General features: G+C 38.0%; 1 protein-coding gene across 1 annotated transcript in view; it reads left to right on the top strand.

Moving 5' to 3' along the window:
- Window positions 1-18404, top strand: part of LOC103258057 (neuroblastoma-amplified sequence) — a 170081-nt gene that overhangs the window by 14636 nt on the left and 137041 nt on the right. Inside the window, exon 6 of the mRNA XM_021711229.1 lies at window positions 734-777. Within this exon, the coding sequence (XP_021566904.1) occupies window positions 734-777 (44 nt within the window). The remainder of the gene's footprint in view (window positions 1-733; window positions 778-18404) is intronic.

Below are 18404 nucleotides of genomic sequence, written 5' to 3'. Positions count from 1 at the left end.
CTCAGCCTTCCGAGTAGCGGGAATTACAGGCATGTGCTACCACGCCCGGCTGATTTTTTTGATTTGTTGTAGAGATGAGGTCTCGCTGCCCAGGCGGGTCTCGAATCCATGTGCTCAGACAGTTCACTCACCTCAGCCTCCCAAAGGTGTGGGATTACAGGCTGAGCCACCGAGCCCGGCTGGTATATATTTCAAGATCACAGATTGTAAGTGGGTCACTTAGTTAAATATGGTGACTACTAAGGCTATTTGATTTATTAATATAAGTATATATAAAAAATATAAAAAAGTAAATATAATTTACTTTTTTCCCAATAAGTGATCAAAATTTGTAATGTGAAATAAGTCAGTGACTCTTAACTAGGATCAGTCTGTGGAACTTTAAAAAATATTTTTGCTTGGACTCCATCCCAGGTTTACTAAATCAGAACCTTTGGGGATGGGGGCCAGAAATCTTTATTGTAGTAAAAGACTATGTTAAACTAGCACATATTATGCGGGATCACTATATTCCTGGTGTAACTCCATTTCTGATACAATAAGAAGATTGGAAGAAAATATTGTTACTGATGAAAGGGTCATATTTGAGGCACAAAACTGTTTCTGAAAGAGGGAATGATTTACTGTTATGTATAGAAGCTGTCTAGTCTGCAGTATCCGTGGTGTTTTATAGTCTTACACAATAGTGTTGTTAGGATAAAATGATTGTCTTGATTTTTCAAATTTTTTTCAGGTCTGCAAAAGATGATTTTACATCTATTATTGGGAAATGTCAAGGTAAATATTTTCAAATATTTTTAAAAAATGAAAATTTCAGATCTGTAATGGTTTATAATGCCTCTTAAAAGTTAGAATAGATATTAAATAAATATTTGTTAACAAGGATTATCTTGACTGTTTATTAAAATAATTTAAAAAAATCCATAAAGTCTTTAAATCAGTTAATGATTTTTCTTACTGCCTTAAATATTTTGTTTTAAGATGTGCATACTGGAGAGATTTGAAATGAAATTTTTTAATAAGTCTAAACCAGTTTTAGGATATAGTATTCATAAGTGTCCATAGTCTTTTGTTTTGGAGATATTTAGGTGTAAGCCACGAGTTGGTCAGATACAGACTAGTAAAAAAGTCTGGGATTTTGCTGGGCTCGGTGGCTTAGCCTGTAATCCCAGCACTTTGGGAGGCCTAGGCGAGTGGAATTCTTGAGCCCGCAGGTTCGAGACCAGCCTGGGCAAATTAGTGAGACCTTGTCTCTACAGTAAAAAAAAAAAAAAAATTAGCCAGGCATGGTAACATGCGCCTGTAGTTCCGGCTACTTGGAAGATTGAGGCGGAAGGATCCCCTGAGCCCAGCAGGTCGATGCTGGGGTGACCATGAGCGTGCCACTGTACTCTAGCCTGGGTAGTGGAGTAAGACTCCAACCCCCCCCAAAAAAAAAAAAAAGAAAAAAAGTCTGGGATTTGATCATTTGATATATTTGGCAAAATTTATGACTATGAACTGTTTTGCTGGGTACTTGGAGTATGATTGCAAGCAAAAGGCATAGTGTTTTACCTCATGAGGCATATAGACACTCAAATATATAAATACAAACTTTGACAAATCAAATGAAGGAAACATACAAAGCCTAGTAAGATTTTTTTATCTAGGGGTATGAGATGAGACTGCTGAGAAAAAAGTGACTTTCAGAAAGCATCCTTAAGAATGAGTAGAAGGTAGAAGGCAACAGGGGGAGTATTTCAGTGTGCAGGAGCAGCATATGAAAAGGCAGAGGAACCTTATAGGAAATAGGTAATATTAGGTAAATGCATCTATTACCTATGCTTTATTTACAGGACCTGCAGTTCCATCTGTCTGATCTTTTGTCAGTTCAACAGTGTAATAGTTGTAGGAATTATCACGATCGTAATCATGGTATTTTTGATGATGACAAACAATTATAGTGTTGTTACTGTGTGCTAGGCACTGTATTCAGTACTTTACATGCATATTCTTACTTTGTTGAAAGAAAGCAGTATACATATTTTATCTTAAAACACTATTAGGATAAGGTAAATATTTGACAGCAAAAGAGAGCAAGCAGAGGGAGACATCACTAATTGTGAAAATGACAAAATGTAGAAATACAGAGGATTCCCTCATTCCCTCATGGAAATGCTGGTTTTAAGTGCTTATCAAATACACCATAAGTAGCCTAGGGCCAATTTCCTTCTCATTTTTCTTTTCTTTTTTTTTTGAGTTGGAGTCTCACTCTGTCACCCAGAGTGTAGTGCCATGGCCGCTCCCGGCCACCGCAGCCTCAACCTGCTGGGCTCCAGTGATCCTTCCGCCTCAGCCTTCTGAGTAGCCGGAATTACAGGCGCACGTTACCACGCCCGGCTGATTTTTTGATTCATTGTAGAGATGAGGTCTCGCTGCCCAGGCGGGTCTCGAACCCGCGGGCTCAGGCAATCCACTCACCTCAGCCTCCCAAAGCGCGGAATTACAGGCTGAGCCACCAAGACCGGCTTTTCTCATTTTTCTTATTCTCAGCCATTTAAATGTGTTAAGAAGATCATAGGTCAAATATATTAAAAGGATATTTTGATTTCCCATATGAACTGGTGATATTCTATTTATTAATCTTATGCAGTTTCAAATATCCTAGAAGATAAGGTAGTAATAGAGCTCTTATGGAGTTCTCTTTATACATAGCATATTATAATATGTTATACATATTATAACACTGGCAAATGTAAAATTCTCTACATATTTGTATATACATGTTCCCTTTTTACAGTCTATTTCCTGAATGCTCAGTGGTACCATCATCTGTAGGTCACTCAAGCTAGAATTCTAGAAGTTGTTTTTCTTCCTCCCCTTCTTTCTTTGACAGATGTTTATTAAGTAGCCACTATGTTTCAGGCACTGTCCTAGGTGCATAGAACAGTGGGAACAAGGTATAGCTTATCCAGATTTAAGAGTTTACAGTCCATCAGGGGAGAGAGAGAGAATAAATAATTCATTGTAATTACACCAAGTGCCATGATAGAAAAGAGTCATCTTTAATTTAACTTTATCAAGTCCTGGGAGGGAGATTTTTGAGTCTGGGTCTCACTCTGTTGACCAGGCTGGAGTGCAATGGCACCATCACAGTGATCCTCGAACTCCTGGGGCTCAAGTGATTCCCCATGTCTTAGCCTCTGGAGTAACTGGGTCTACAGGCTTGCACCACCACACCCAGCTAATTTTTTTGTAGATACAAGGTCTTGCTGTGTGGCCCAGGCTTATCTGGAATTCCTGGCCTCCAGCAGTTTTCTACCTTGGGCTCCCAAAGTGCTAGGATTACAGGTGTGAGCCACCATTCCTGGCCCTGGGAGTCTGTTTAAATGGCTCTTGTTTCCTACGTATGCACTTCAATCATCACAACCCTCTTTTAGAGTTTTAACATTTTTACTTGTTTTTTTGCAACAGTCTGCTGACAATGTTTTCTTCTGTATTTCCTTCACTAATCCACACTATATACCCTGGCAAACTGATAATTTTCGGAAAAAAATTCTGTTACATTATTCTTCACATCTTGCTCCATAGCTTCCTAGATATGCATCCTTGGGCAAGCTACTTTACCTCTCTGAGCCTCAATTGCATTTTCTGTAATATAGGCATAATTTTTTAGACTGACTTATGGGAAAATTATATGAACTAACATGTAAAACTGTTAGCACAATGTCACAGTCTGAGTACTAGGAGATGTTAAATTATTGTTGTTATTTTTACTATTACTATGATTCTGCCTAAAATTTTTCAATTATTTTTTATTGACTATGGAATACAGTTCATGTTTTCTAATTTAGGATAAAAGACTTCACAATCAGCCTACCCTGTGAGAGTTCCATGCCATATGTCCTGTGTTTTAGGGTAAAGCAGTGTGCAGCTTTTCGGTGCTATTGTGCTCTTCATACCTTGGTACAGACAGTTCCTTTTACCTAGAAGCTCCTACCTTTATATTGAATTATCTTTATTTTTTTTTTAGTTCAAGCATCAGCTGTTCTTCCTGCCCTCTTCTTTACCATTTGGGCATCTTCTTGTTTTCCTACTACTTGTTTGTGCCAATAGCACACCACTTACTCTAGTCTACTTTCCTCTTTTAATTTTTGATTTGCTTGTCTGATTCTCAGTTAGACTGTAAACTCTTTGAAGGTGAGGCTCCTTTCTTACTCAACTTAAAAACACATTTTCTAGTGCCTAGCATGGTGCTTGATATACAGTAGGCACTGTTTTTGGTCCCATCATGTGTAATGGCACTTGGGAGCTATTCAGATGATTTTTGTGAATGAAAAATCATCTGAACAAAATACATTTGCCTATCCCCTCTTGGTTACTTTTAGAAATTCACAAGAATGTGTATTTATTTATTATATATAATATTATCTATATTATATGTAGCACTCTATACATTTGTGGATAATTGCCGTGATATTTATAGTTTTTATTCCTTATGTACCCACATGTGTATACATAGCATGAATGGTACTATAAGGGCAGACATGATGCCCTGTTTGTGTAATATTCTTCTGAGAATAATAGAAAGGGAGATATTGGCTTGGGGCTCTAGCATTTTTTGAATTTGCCTCCTTATTAGAGTAGACTAAACCTGGCTTAAATAATGTATAAGGGTCAGGAAGTTTCCAGAAGAATGATTTTGGATATTCAATTGCCTTTTTCCCAGTGCAACACTTTCATTTTTATTTTTCCTTATAGAAATCTGTTTAATGGTTTAGGAATGTGTATACTCTGGCTCTGCACAGTTTCCATAAGGGCAACTTTTTGATGTCTTAAAAAATAGATTTGATATAAAGACTTATATATTAATAAAGAGGTATTGTGAAAAATTATCAAATGCAAATGGCATCCTTGGGCTGGCTGAGGCCCTCCCCACCGAACCCCAGAGTCCAGGCCCTGCAGGAGTGAGGGTCCCTGTTGGAGGAGGCCCTGACTCCAGTAGCCCTCCTGGAAGAAACTGAATTCAATATGAATCAGCAGCTTCTCCAGGACACTCTCATTGGTGAGGGCTAAGGGAGCTAATGAGGCTTCTGAGGAACAAGCTTAGAGTGTTGGAGTGATGCTTACATTCAGGGTTCTTTTGAGCTTTGGCATTAGATACCTGCTCTTAACCAATAAGTAAACCTAGAAATCTACAAATTAACATGAAAACGGGAAGCTTTACCCTTTTTTATTTCATACAGATTATAATATTTGTCAGACTTTTTAGTGTGTACAGTTAATGTGGCAGTGAGGATGAGATAATACTTTGAGAACTAATGTTCTATTTTGTTGGCTTCTGAATGTGTGAATTTATGACCATAATGCTGTATTAATGGCTTCTTTCCATTTCATATAATGTGAGGTAATGATCATTTGCTTATTATCTGACTCATCTTTATGGGAAAAACTCCCATATGCCAAATGATATTTCATGTGTGTGCCTGGAGTAAAGGATCCAGATTGTTGTTAATGCATCTTTGAAACTACGTATTGCAGAGCCTGCAAACTGAAATAGGAGCTACTTGTTTCTACTTTGATATTTTTCAATTATTGTTTTATAAAAGATAGGCCATTTGAGAATGTTTTAAATGTGGATTGTAACTTGTTTTGGCTCTGTTTGTCAGGCCATAAATAGTAATTCAGAGCCGGGCTTGGTGGCTCGGCCTGTAATCCCACGCCTTTAGGAGGCTGAGGTGAGTGGATTGCCCGAGCCCGCGTGTTCGAGACCCGCCTGGGCAACTTGGCGAGACCTCATCTCTACAATAAATCAAAAAAAAAAAAATTAGCTGGGCATGGTAGCGTGTGCCTGTAGTTCCAGCTCCTTGGAAGACTGAGCTGGAAGGATTGCCAGAGTCCAGCATGTCGAGACTGCAGTGGCCGGGAGCGGCCACTGCACTACAGTCTGGGCAACAGAGTGAGACTCCAACTCAAAAAAAAAAAAAATAATAATTCAGTCTTCCCTTTCTATCTTGACTAGTGACCTACAAATATCACATGGAATTAGAGCATATGTTAATGTTAGTTGAGATTTTTCTCATATTTTTGATTTTGAGATGCCATAAACCAGAGTTACCTAGATGTAAGCTGCAACTTGTCTACTATCTTCCTAAATGTGCTGAGATCCCATCAGCCCTCCATGGCTGGGCAGGCACTTGGATAACCTGAGCTTTAACTGGTTGCCTCCAGCTTCCAGCATCATCAATCTGTTTACTGTTAGGTGCCGTCCAAATACGGCTTTTTCTGTTTGTCTTCACATGAAGAAGATTGGGAAGCATAGACTATTTGTAACACGCAGACTGTGAAATGAAACGTTTCATTCCAGAACTGTGATTCAGGATCCTCAGATTATATAGTTATTTTCTCTTTTTTGTATTTTTAGAGAAAATGATTTTTTTCTTATTGAAAATATAATACACATTCTTTGTAGATGCTTTAGAAACTAAGAATGATGAAAAGGCAGAAAATAAAAATAAGTATACCCTCAAGAGAGAAGCACATTTTGTTTTCTATTTTTTCAGATTTTTTTGGTAAGTACCTGTTACTATAGATATGCTCTACAGAAGTAAAATGTTTTATAATCTGAGTTTTTCACTTAAAGATAGATTGTTTTAAAAAAGAGATAGATTGTTAACTCATTTTTTTTTTTTTTTTTGAGTTGGAGTCTCACTCCGTCGCCCAGACTGGTGTGTAATGGCCGCTCCTGGCCACCGCAGCCTCGACCTGCTGGGCTCTGGCGATCCTTCCGCCTCAGCCTTCCAAGTAGCTGGAACTACAGGCGCACACTACCACGCCCAGCTAGTTTTTGATTTATTGTAGAGATGAGGCCTCCCAAGTTGCCCAGGTGGGTCTCGAACCTACGGGCTCAGTCAATCCACTCACCTCAGCCTCCCAAAGGCGCGGGATTACAGGCTGAGCCACTGAGCCCGGCTGTTAACTCTTTTTTAGGTTAAAGTTTAGGAAGGTCTTTCCAAAGTATCTTTTTTGATCTTTTCTGTTGGATAGCATTCTAGGTTGCTAGGACATAGGGGGATCTCAACTATCCAGATAATTTAGAAGGTGTCTGTCAACTTGATCTCTGATCAACAAGCAGCTGAATATTGTACTTGATTCTACCAACAAGGCAAACCAACCTCAGATCTTTGTGCAGATAATTATGTATAACATAGATAGCAGAATTGTATGTATGTTCATGAGGACTTCTGGTATCTACATTGTTTTCTTGTAATGTCTTTCTGGTTTGGTATTGAAGTAGTGCTGGTCTCAAAATAAGAGTTGTCAAGTATTCCCTCCTTTTTTCTTTTCTGAAACAGTTCGTATATAATTATTTCTTCCTTAAAGTTTGATAGAATTCACCAGTGAAACTTGGGATTTCTGTTGTAAGTAGGTTTTTAATTCAATTAATTATTTTAATTTTAAAATTAAAATTAATTGAAATGGATGTATAAAGCCTTTTAAATTTTCAATTTTCTTCTATTTCAGTTTTTTGTATGACATTTTTCTCTAAATTGTATAGCTTATTGTCTTAAAGCTGTTTATATTATTTTGTATTACCCGTTTACTGCTTGTAGGATCTGTGTTGATGTCCCCTCTATAGGTTTCAATATTTATAATTTGGGTTCTCTGTCTTTTTTTTCTTGGTCAGTTAGGCCAGAGTTTTATCAATTTTTTAATATTCTGACTAGGTGCAATGACTTAAACCTGCAATCCCAGTACTTGGGATCCTGAGGTGGAAGGATTGCTTGAGCCTAAGAATTCTAGATCAGCCTGGGCAACATAATAAGATCCTCTCTCTTAAAAAAAAAAAAAAATCAAAGTATTAGCTGGGCGTGGTAGCATGCACCTGTACTCCCAGCTACTTGGGAGGCTGAGTTGGGAGGATTGCATGAATATGGGAGGTTGAGGCTGCAGTGAGCCATGATTGTGTCACTGTACTCTAGCCTGGGCAAAGAGCAAGATCCTGTCTCAAAAAATTTTAAAAACATTTATTAATATTTTTCAATAAAATAATTTGTGTTTTATTGATTTCTTTGTTTTTCTTGATTTTTGCCTTTATCTTTATTTTCTTCCTTCTGTATACAGGATATAATTTGTTCTGATTGTTTTAGATGAAAAATAGAAGTGGTTCTAGCTACTTGGAAGGCTGAGGTGGAAGGATCACCTGAGCCCAGCAGGTCGAGGCTGCAGTGGCCATGAGGGTGCCACTGTACTCCAGCCTGGGTGACAGAGTGAGACTCCAATTAAAAAAAAAAAAAAGAAATTTAGATGATTGACTTCAAACTTTTTTTTCCTTTCTTCTTTCTTTTTTAAAGCAAGTCGAAGTCTCTTGCCAGGCTGGAGTGCAGTGGCATGCTCAGCTAGAGGTCAACTCTGGACTCTTTTTTTCTCTTCTTTTTTAAAGCAAGTTGAGGTCTCTTGCCGGGCTGGAGTGCAGTGGCATGCTCAACCAGAGGTCAACTCTGGGCTCTTTTTTCTCTTCGTTTACATTTAGTGTGTGTATTTTTATTTAATACATATGCATATAATTGAGAAAGCGTATAATTGAGTCTTACTTTTTTTTCAGGCTTACAGTTTCTGTCATTTATTTGGAATGCTTTGAACATTTATATTCAATGTGGTTATTGAGCTGGTTAGGCTTAATTCTATGTTGTTACTATTTGTTTTTCTATTTGTCTCTTCTCTGTTTCTTTTCTGCCTTTTGGTTTAATTAAACGTTTTAATTATTGCATTTTTATCTCCACTGTTGGCTTGCTAGCCATATGTATTTGCTGTATATTTTAGCATTTGCTCTAAGATTTACACAACAGGAATTTTTTTTTTTTTGGAGTTGGAGTCTTACCCTGTTGCTCAGGCGAGTGCAGTGGCATGCTCTCTGTCACTGCAGCCTCAACCTACTGGGTTCAGGCAATCCTTCTCCTTAGCCTGCCAAGTAGCGGGAACTACAGGCGCATGCTACCATGCCCAGCTGATTTTTTTTGATTTATTGTAGAGACGAGGTCTTGCCAAGTTGTCCAGGCTGGTCTCAAACTCCTGGGCTCAGGCAGTCCTCTCGCCTTGACCCCCCAAAGTACTGGGATTATAGGATTGAGCCATGGTGCTCGGCCTATAATGGGAATTTCAAAGTTATTTTATTACATATCTGCATCCATTCCCTCCTACTCCTTTGTGCTACCATTTTGCTTTTTTTTGCATATGTTAAATCACCATGATATAGTGTTACTATTTTTGCTTTAAACTGTCAAATATCTTGATGCTTTTAAGTATCTTTGTAAGAATTGAGAAACAAGGAAAATCTCTTATATTTACCAGTTTGATTTTCCAGTTCTGTTACTCTTTGTGTGTGTGTTTAAACCAAGTTTCCATTTGATAGTGTTTTCTTTCAGCTTGAGGAATTATTTAGCATTTCTTATAATGCAAGGCTGTTGATAACAAATTTCAGTGTTTGTCTCAAGCCATCTTTATTTTGCCTTTGTTTTTATAAAATGTTTTCTGTGGATATAGAATTCTAGATTGACCTTTTTCCCCAACTCTTTAAAGATGCCATTGATCACTTTGTGTTTGAAAAGAAATTAGCATTTATTGTTGTTGTTGTTTTTCTATATATAATATGTAATGTATCTTTTTATTTTTTGTCTGACTACTTTAAAATTTTTTATTCTTATTATTGGTTGTCATAAATGTAATTATCACATACTATGATGCTTTTTTCTTTTTTTTAGTTTATTTTGCTTTAGGTTCAGTAGATTTGTGGATTCAAAGCCCTTATTTAAAATTCAAATAAAAGTTTTGGACTCAGTTCCTTTCACCTTTCTTCTGGTACTCTAAACATGTGCTGTAGACTGGTTGTGAATGTTCTATTAATTTTTTCAGCCTTTCCTCCCTCCTTTCTTTAGTTTGGATAGTTTCTATTTTTCTGTCATAAGGATGAAAGCTTAGATATTTTTTATCTTTTGCAGCTTTTAATTTGCTTAAGTCTGTTCAACAAGGTTTTCATGTCAGATGTTAGTTTTTTTTCTTTTTTAAAATATGTTTAATAATTTTATAGTTTCCATGAGGTTCTGTTGAGATTCTCAGTTTACTAATTATTTTTTTTTTCCTTTAAATTCTCAGATAGATATATATACATCCATTCCCTACATCCATTCCCTCCTACTCCTTTGTGCTACCGTTATATATATATATTTTGAGTTGGAGTCTTACTCTGTCCCCCAGACGAGTGCAGTGGCTGCTCCCGGCCACCGCAGCCTCGACCTGCTGGGCTCTGGCGATCCGTCCGCCTCAGCCTTCCAAGTAGCTGGAACTACAGGTGCGCGCTACCACACCCGGCTAATTTTTGATTTTATTGTACAGATGAGGTCTCACCAAGCCCAGGCAGGTCTCGAACCCGCGGGCTCAGGCAATCCACTCACCTCAGCCTCCCATAGCACGGGATTACAGGCTGAGCCACCGAACCCGGCTTCTCAGATATATTTTAATACATACTTGGAAGTTATTATCTGCTTATTTCTCTATCTGCATGATTTCTGGTTATGTTTTTATTGGCAAATTTTTAGCATGATTATCATATTTTTCTGCTTCACAGATCTAGCAATTTTAGATTGTACATATGCACAGCATTATGAATACTATGTTACTGAGTATCTCATATTTGTTATCTTCCTTAATTGAGTTTTGTTTGGCGACGTGGTTAATTTCTTCAGGGACTTGCTTTTTTTTTGAGTTGGAGTCTCACTCTGTCGCCAAGACTGGAGTGCAGTGGCCGCTCCCGGCCACCGCAGCCTCAACCTGCTGGGCTCTGGTGATCCTTCTGCCTCAGCCTTCCGAGTAGCCGGAATTACAGGTGCGCGCTACCACGCCCGGCTAATTTTTTGATTTATTGTAGAGATGGGGGTCTCGCCTGCCCAGGCGGGTCTCGAACCCGCGGGCTCAGGCAATCCACTCACCTCAGCCTCCCAAAGGCGCGGGATTACAGGCTGAGCCACCGAGCCCGGCTTGGGACTTGCTTTTTAATGACTTATTTTTAAGCATTGTAAGATACAGTTTAGAATAGGTTTTACTTCATAGTTAGAGTAGTCCTACTTTTAAGGTGTGGCCCTTCTGCAATCTCTTATAAATGCTCAGAGTGTTCACTGAAGCCTCCTCAATACAGTGAAATTGCCATGCTTTGTTTGAGAAAGCAAAGGTGATCCTGGGGTGCACCTCATTTGTTTCCCTTCTCTCTCAGTGATCTTACCCTGCCTGTAGTACATTGTCTGAAAAGTTTTTGCGCCTGTGTGTGTGTGTGTGTGTGTGTATTTATTTATTATAGTGGGACACCTGTTTCAAACTACTCTTTTTTTGTAATAACGAAAGTAATACATACTTGTAACTAATTTGAACAATTCACAAATAGAAGAAAGTAAAAAATTATTTTCTTTGAATTTGCATTCTTCATCGAAACTTGTTAGTAATTTGATATAAAACCTTCTATGCTTATATGAACATATGTATATATGTGGATCGACTGTTTCTTTTCTGTAACAAAACAGGATCATACTGTACAGTTGGTTCTCCAGCTTGTACCCCCTCTTACTGTATTGATGACATCTTACCCAGGAGGTATCTATGGCTGAATTTCAATCTTTTTAATGTAGGCAGAGTATTCCATTACAAGAATGAGAACCACATTCTATTTATGTCTTCCCCTCTCGATAGAAATTTAGGTTGTTTAAGTGACTTATTTGCTTCCCCTTTCTCTTACACCTCTTTGTCCCCCTCTCCCTCTGGAAAAGACACTCTATTTGTATGGGGATATAGAATATAAAATGTGATAGCTGCTGCCATGATCCCTTACAGAAAGTTGCACCTGTTTATACAATCATGGAAAAGGTATGATTGAGACCATTTCTTTTATTTATTGTCCACACCGTATATTATCCTTCTTTTAAATATTCATCAAACTTACAGGCAAAGGGAAGAAAGTATCTCATTTTCAAATAAAATCTTTCATGATTAAGACAGAACATATGTTTAATGACTATTTTTTTTTGTGAATTGTGATCATGTCCTTTTGCCCATGTTCTTTTAGATTACTTGACTTTTTCTTATTGGTTTGTAATATCTCCATAGATCATGAATGTTAACTCTTTATCATGTATGTTAAAAATATTTTTATCCAATTAATTTGCTTTAAATTTGTCATGGTATATTTTTCCGTAGGGAATTTTCCTTATTTTCTTTCTTATTTTGTTTTTTCTTTTTTTGGTAACTACATTTATCACTTTTTTTCTTTTTCTTTTTCTTTTTTATTTTAAAGATGTGGATTAGGTATATAAGTGGTCATCGTATAGGTAAAGTTTGGGCCTCCCTTTGGTCTCCACTTTGCCTGGTTTGAGATCGGGTACACTTATTGATGTTGTATCCCCATAACCCACCCTGGCGGTATCCCATTACTGCCAATATCTTTCTTATAGTATTATGGTCAATGTTCAGGGTCTGCTTATGAGAACATGTGGTATCTGCTCTTTGTTTCTGTGATAGATCACTGAGTATGATAGACTCTTAATTCATCCAAGTTGCTGCAAAGTCCTTGTTTGTCCTTCTTTATGGCTGTGTAATATTCCATTGTATGTATGTACCACACTTTTTTTTGCAGTTCAGTTTCGATGGGCAGCATGGTTGGTTCCATGTTTTTGCTATTGTGAATAGTATAGCAGTAAAAATGTGTATACAGGTATCTTTTTAGTAGAATGCTTTGGATTCCCAGTAGGAGGTTGCTGGGTCATATGGAAGGTCGATGTCTTGTTTTCCAAAGATGTTGCACTAGTTTGCATTCCCACTAGCAGTGTAGAAGCGTTCCTTTTTCTCCTCATGCTTGCCAGCATCTCTTGTTTGTTTTATTAATGATGGCCATTGTTACTGGGGTTAGGTGGTCTCTCAGTGTGGTTTTGTTTGCATTTCTCTGATGATGAGTGAGGCTGAGCACTTTTTTCACGTGTCTGTTGGCTGCCCCTAATGTTCTTTTCAGAAGTGTCTGTTCGTGTCTTTTGCTCACTTTTTAATGGGGCTGTTTGTTTTTTCCTTTCTTTTTGAGTTGGGGTCTCACTCTGTCGCCAGACTAGAGTGCAGCCTCAACCTGCTGGGCTCCGGCAATCCTTCCGCCCCAACCTTCCAAGTAGCTGGAATTACAGGCACTTGCTACTATGCCCGGCTGATTTTTTGATTTATTAGGGAGATGAGGTCTCACCAAGTTGCCCAGGTGGGTCTCGAACCCGCGGGCTCAGGCAAGCCACTCACCTTAGCCTCCCAAAGCACAGGGTTACAGGCTGAGCCACCGAGCCCAGCTTTTTTTTTTTTGAGTTGGAACCTTACTCATTCTGTCTCCCAGGCTGGAGGGCAGTGACACCTCTTGGCCACCGCAGCCTCAACCTGTTGGGCTCTGGCGATCCTTCTGCCTCAGCCTTCCAAGTAGCCAGAACTACAGGCGTGTGCTACCACGCTTGGCTAAGTTTTGATTTATTGCAGAGAAGAGGTCTCGCCAAGTTGCCTGGGTCTCTCCAAGTAGCCCGGGCTGGGCTCGAACCTGCGGGTTCAGGTCTCCCAAAGTGCTGAGATTACAGGCTGAGCCACCGAGCCCAGCTTGTTTTTTTCCTTTCAGCATGTTCGAGTTTCTTTAGATCCCGGATGTTGGGCCTTTGTCACATATGCAGTTGGCAAATATTTTTTCCCATTCTGTGGGCTGTCTCCCTACTCTCTTGTTTGTATCTTTTGCTTTGCAGAAGCTTTTTGGTTTGTTGAGGTCCCACTTGTCTATCTTATCTCTTATAACATGGGCGCTTGGGTTTTTGATCAGGATTTGGTTGCCAGTTCCAATATCCATAATGTGTCCCCTGCGTTTTCTAAGGTTCTTTAGTATGAGGTTTAGGTCTTTGATCCATTTAGAGTTGTTTTTTGTGTATGGTGATAGGTAGTGGTCCTGTCTCAATTGTCTGTATGTGATCAGACAGTTTTCCCAGCACCATTTACTGAATAGGTTCTCCTCTCCCCAGTGGTTATTGTTGGAGGCTTTGTCAAAGATGAGTTGGCTGAGAAATTGAGGTTTTGCTTCCAGAATCTCTATCCTGTCCATTGGTCCATATGCCTATTTTTGTACCAATAACTGTCTGTTTTGATTATTGTATCCTTATAGTAAAGTTTGGTCTGGAATTGTGATAACTCCCACTTTGTTTATTTTGCTAAAGATTGTTTTGGCTATTCGTGGTCGTTTATGTTTATATTTCTGTATTGTCATTTCCAGGTCTGAGAAGAATGATGTTAGAAATTTAATGGGTATTGCATTGAATCTGTAGATTGCCTTTGGTAGGATGGACATCTTAACAATGTTGATTCTTCCTATCCATGAGCCTGGAATGTTTTCCCATTTGTTTGTGTCTTCTTGGATTTCTTTTGAGTAGTGTTTTGTAGTTTTCATTGTAAATGCCTTTCACTTCTCTGGTTAGGAAAATGCTGAGGTATTTCATTTTTTTTTTTTTTTTTTGTGGCTATTGGGAATGAGATTGTGCTTTTTATTTGGTTCCCTGCCTGCTTGCTGTTAGTGTATAAGAATGAAATTGTCTTTTGCACATTTATTTTGTACCTTGAGATTTTGCCAAAGTCTTTTATCAGTGAAAGCAGGTTCTTACAGATTCTCTTGAGTTTTTGAGGTATAGGATCATATTGTCTGCAAGGAGGGATAACTTAACTTCCTCTTTTTCTATTTGAGTGCCCCTGATTTCCTTCTCTTATCTAATTACTCTAGCTAAGACTTCCAACACAATGTTAAACAAAAGGACCGAGAGTGGGCAACCTTTTTTTGATCTGGTTTTCAGGGGAAATGTTTCCAGTTTCTGTCCATTTAGCAATATGCTGGCTATAGGTTTATTGTAGATGGTGCTTACTATTTTGAGGTATGTTCCTCTTATGTCTAGGTGTTTGAGGATTTTTTTTGAAATCAAGAATGGATGCTGGATTTTATCAAAAGACTTTTCTGCATCTAATCATATAATCATTTGGTTCTTGTTTTTACATCTGTTGGTGTATTTGATTACATTTGTGATCTTGCAGATGTTGAACCAGTCCTGCATCCTGGGGATGAAGTGTACCTGGTTATGGTGGATGATTTTTGAAATGTGTTGCTAGAATCTTGTTGTTGAGAATTTTAGTATCTATATTCATTAGGGTTATTGGCCTGCAGTTCTCTTTTTTTGTTGAATCTTTATCTGTTTTGGTTATCAGTGTGATGTTACCTTTGTAAAATGATTTGAGGAGGAGTTCTGTCTTTCTCAATTGCCTGAAGTGCTTTCAATAGGATTGGTATCAGCTCCTCCTTATATGTTTTGTAAAAACCTGGTCCGGGTTTTTATTTTTTGTAGGTAGTTTTCTTATGATGGAGTCAATATCCTGGGATGTTAGTTGTCTATTTAGTGTCTTAATGTCTTCTTGTTTCAACCTGGGAAGGTTTGTGATATCAGAAAGTCCTCCATTTAATTTAGGTTATTGAGTTTGTTTCCATGCATGTGTGCATAGTAATTGCTGATATTTTTTTGTATTTCTTTGGGGTCAGTTGTGATTTGATCTTTTGCATTTCTGATTGTGTTTATTTGGGCTTTTTTACTTTTTAAAAATAAGTTCAGAATTTCTTATTATGCTTAGACCTTTCTTATTGTAGAATTGTAAGATTTTTCTCATGTGTTCTTTTAAAGACACTCTTATTTTAACCATTTAGTATTTAGCGTCTCTGCATATCTTTCTATCCTCACTAGTTTGCCCTTGCTCACTGGTTCTTGACTTGGAAGTTAAAGGGTATGTGAGAGATTGTTCACTGAATTCTTCATTTTGCAAATGAGGAAACTAGGGTTATTATGTGCTTGTGGCAGCGCTGAGACTAGAACCTAGTGTTTCTTATTTTTAAATTCCTGCTTATTTCCATTTCTAATTTGGGTAAATAGGCATTGTATTGAAGTCTGTTCTTTTAACATTTGGGTGTCTGTTGTGTACCACCAGAATACTAGGCACTAATGATAAAAGTTATGAACAAAGTGGGGATAGCTCCCAGCATCCTGGAATTTATAGATTGGTGAATAAGGCAGGCAATAAAATGTAGGTAAATGTATAATTATTTGTGGTAAGAGCTGTGAAGGAAATGAAATCATTGGGCTGGTGTAGAATAATGGGACTTAGAGACTACTTAGGGTGGTCAGAGCATGTCTCCTATGGAACTGATATTTAAAGTGAGACTTGGAAAGAAGCCAGGGAAGGATTTAGGGAAAGCCTGTGCCAGGTGGGGAGAACAGCTTTCATTAAAGCTCTGAGGTGGGAAAGAGCTTGGCAAGAGGGCTGTAACTGATGAAAATGTGAGCAGATATAAAGTTTCACCATGAAGGTGTCAGTTGTCAAGTTGCTGGTTAACTTTTACTATCAGTGTTTTTGCATACTTTTCAGACAACTCCATTGGCACTTGCTTTGTAAAAATCTGGACTGCTTATTTCTTTCCAAAACCACATCAGTGACTGGAAAAATCCAATGATAAAATCTTTATTTTTCATATTATTTTATGAAATCTTATAATGAAAACATGTCTTTGTTTGGGTCAAAACACATGCTGAGTTTTCTAGAGTTATTGGTTATAACTAGAAGTAATAGTAGAAATAAATCCCCTTCAGATGGAATGTAGTCTATAGATCTGTTTATCCTATCAAACTGAAGTTAGAGGAAAATTCTCTTATCAGAGGAAAAATAATAATCATGCAAAATGTTTGCTGTGTTCTCTTAGCACGTTATTATTTTTTAGGGTAATTTTACTGGTTTGATGTAGCATCTGCGCATATGTCAATATTTTATTCTTATGTTATCATTTTGTGCCTATGTCTGCTTCCAAGTTTGATTGTCCACTTCCCAGTTTGATATTTTTTTTAGCTGTATGAAGATAGGGAACTTATTTCTTTTTAAAACATTATTCCCAGACAGGCGTGGTGGCGCAAGCCTATAATCCCAGCTCTTTGGGAGGCTGAGGTGAGAGGATTGCCTGTGCCCAGGGATTTGAGACTAGCCTGGGCAACTTGGTGAGACCTCATTTCTACAATAAATCAAGAAATTAGCCAAGTGTGGTAGTGTGTGCCTGTAGTTCTGGTTACTTGGAAGTCTGAGGCGGAAGGATCGCTGGAGCCTAGCAGGTGGATGCTGGGGTGGCCATGAGCGTGCCACTGGGCTCCAGCCTGGGTGATGAAGTGAGGCTCCAATTCAAAACAAACAAGCAAACGAAAAACATTATTCCCATTTTTAAAAATGGCTTTTCCAGAGTGTATGCTGTGTCTTATTAGGCTTTAGTAAAATCCATTAGACACATCTATGCTCAGTGATTTCTCTAGATTTTCTTTGTATACCTTTTACCTATTGGTAAATAGTCAAAATGAAGAAACCCATTGACGTGTGGTGGACCTTGCCCCATATATTTTCCACAATATATATTACAGAAATAAGGGAATGTCTGAATTCTACAAGGTATCGCTTTTAGGTAAGAGATGACTGAAAAATTCGGAACAGAAAAATATCTAGGTGTTGAATTATTAGGATTATGAAAATTGATAATAAAAATATTATAAATGTGTGATAAAATAAGAACAGTTTTTAACTTGCCTGCTGCATATGCATGTGTGCATGTGATATATATGTGCATGTGTGTATGGATATATATTTTTATATTTATGTATATTTTCCCTCTTTCCTTCCCAATACTGTGTTAGTATAGTACCACTTTATATCTTCTTGACATCTGTATTTGATGTATTTAAAAGATCCCAGTTTATTTTTTTTATGTTTAGAAGGGTTGAACTCATTAGATTGGAATTATTTTCTGCCCATTTTCTTTTCTTTTCTTTTTCTTTCTTTTTTTTTTTTTTTTTTGAGTTGAAGTCTCACTCTGTCGACCTGCTGGGCTCCAGCGATCCTTCTGCCTCAGCCTTCCAAGTAGGTGGAACTACAGGCGTGCACTACCACACCTGGCTAATTTTTTGATTTATTGTAGAGATGAGGTCTCACCAAGTTGCCCAGACAGGTCTCGAACCTGCGGGCTCAGGCAATCCACTCACCTCAGCCTCCCAAGGCGTGGGATTACAGGCTGAGCCACCAAGCCTGGCTTCTGCCCATTTTCTATGCTTTTTTTCTCTCTCAATTTCATTAGAGAATTTCAGGTGTATTATTTATATACTTTTACTAGACCAGGGCATGCTCAGCATTTATCAGACCCCTGGCATCAGTCGACTTTGCATGCAAAATAAATAGGGCATAGTGTATGATGATTTACTTTATTTTATTTTATTTATTTATTTATTTATTTATTTTTTTGAGTTGGAGTCTCACTCTGTCAC

The sequence above is a fragment of the Carlito syrichta genome, unplaced genomic scaffold, assembly GCF_000164805.1.
Source record: "Carlito syrichta isolate Samal-C Ts95f unplaced genomic scaffold, Tarsius_syrichta-2.0.1 Scaffold301950, whole genome shotgun sequence".
Lineage (NCBI taxonomy): Eukaryota > Metazoa > Chordata > Mammalia > Primates > Tarsiidae > Carlito > Carlito syrichta.
Note: the sequence above shows the minus strand (reverse complement) of the source record. Positions and strands in the feature narration are given on the sequence as shown.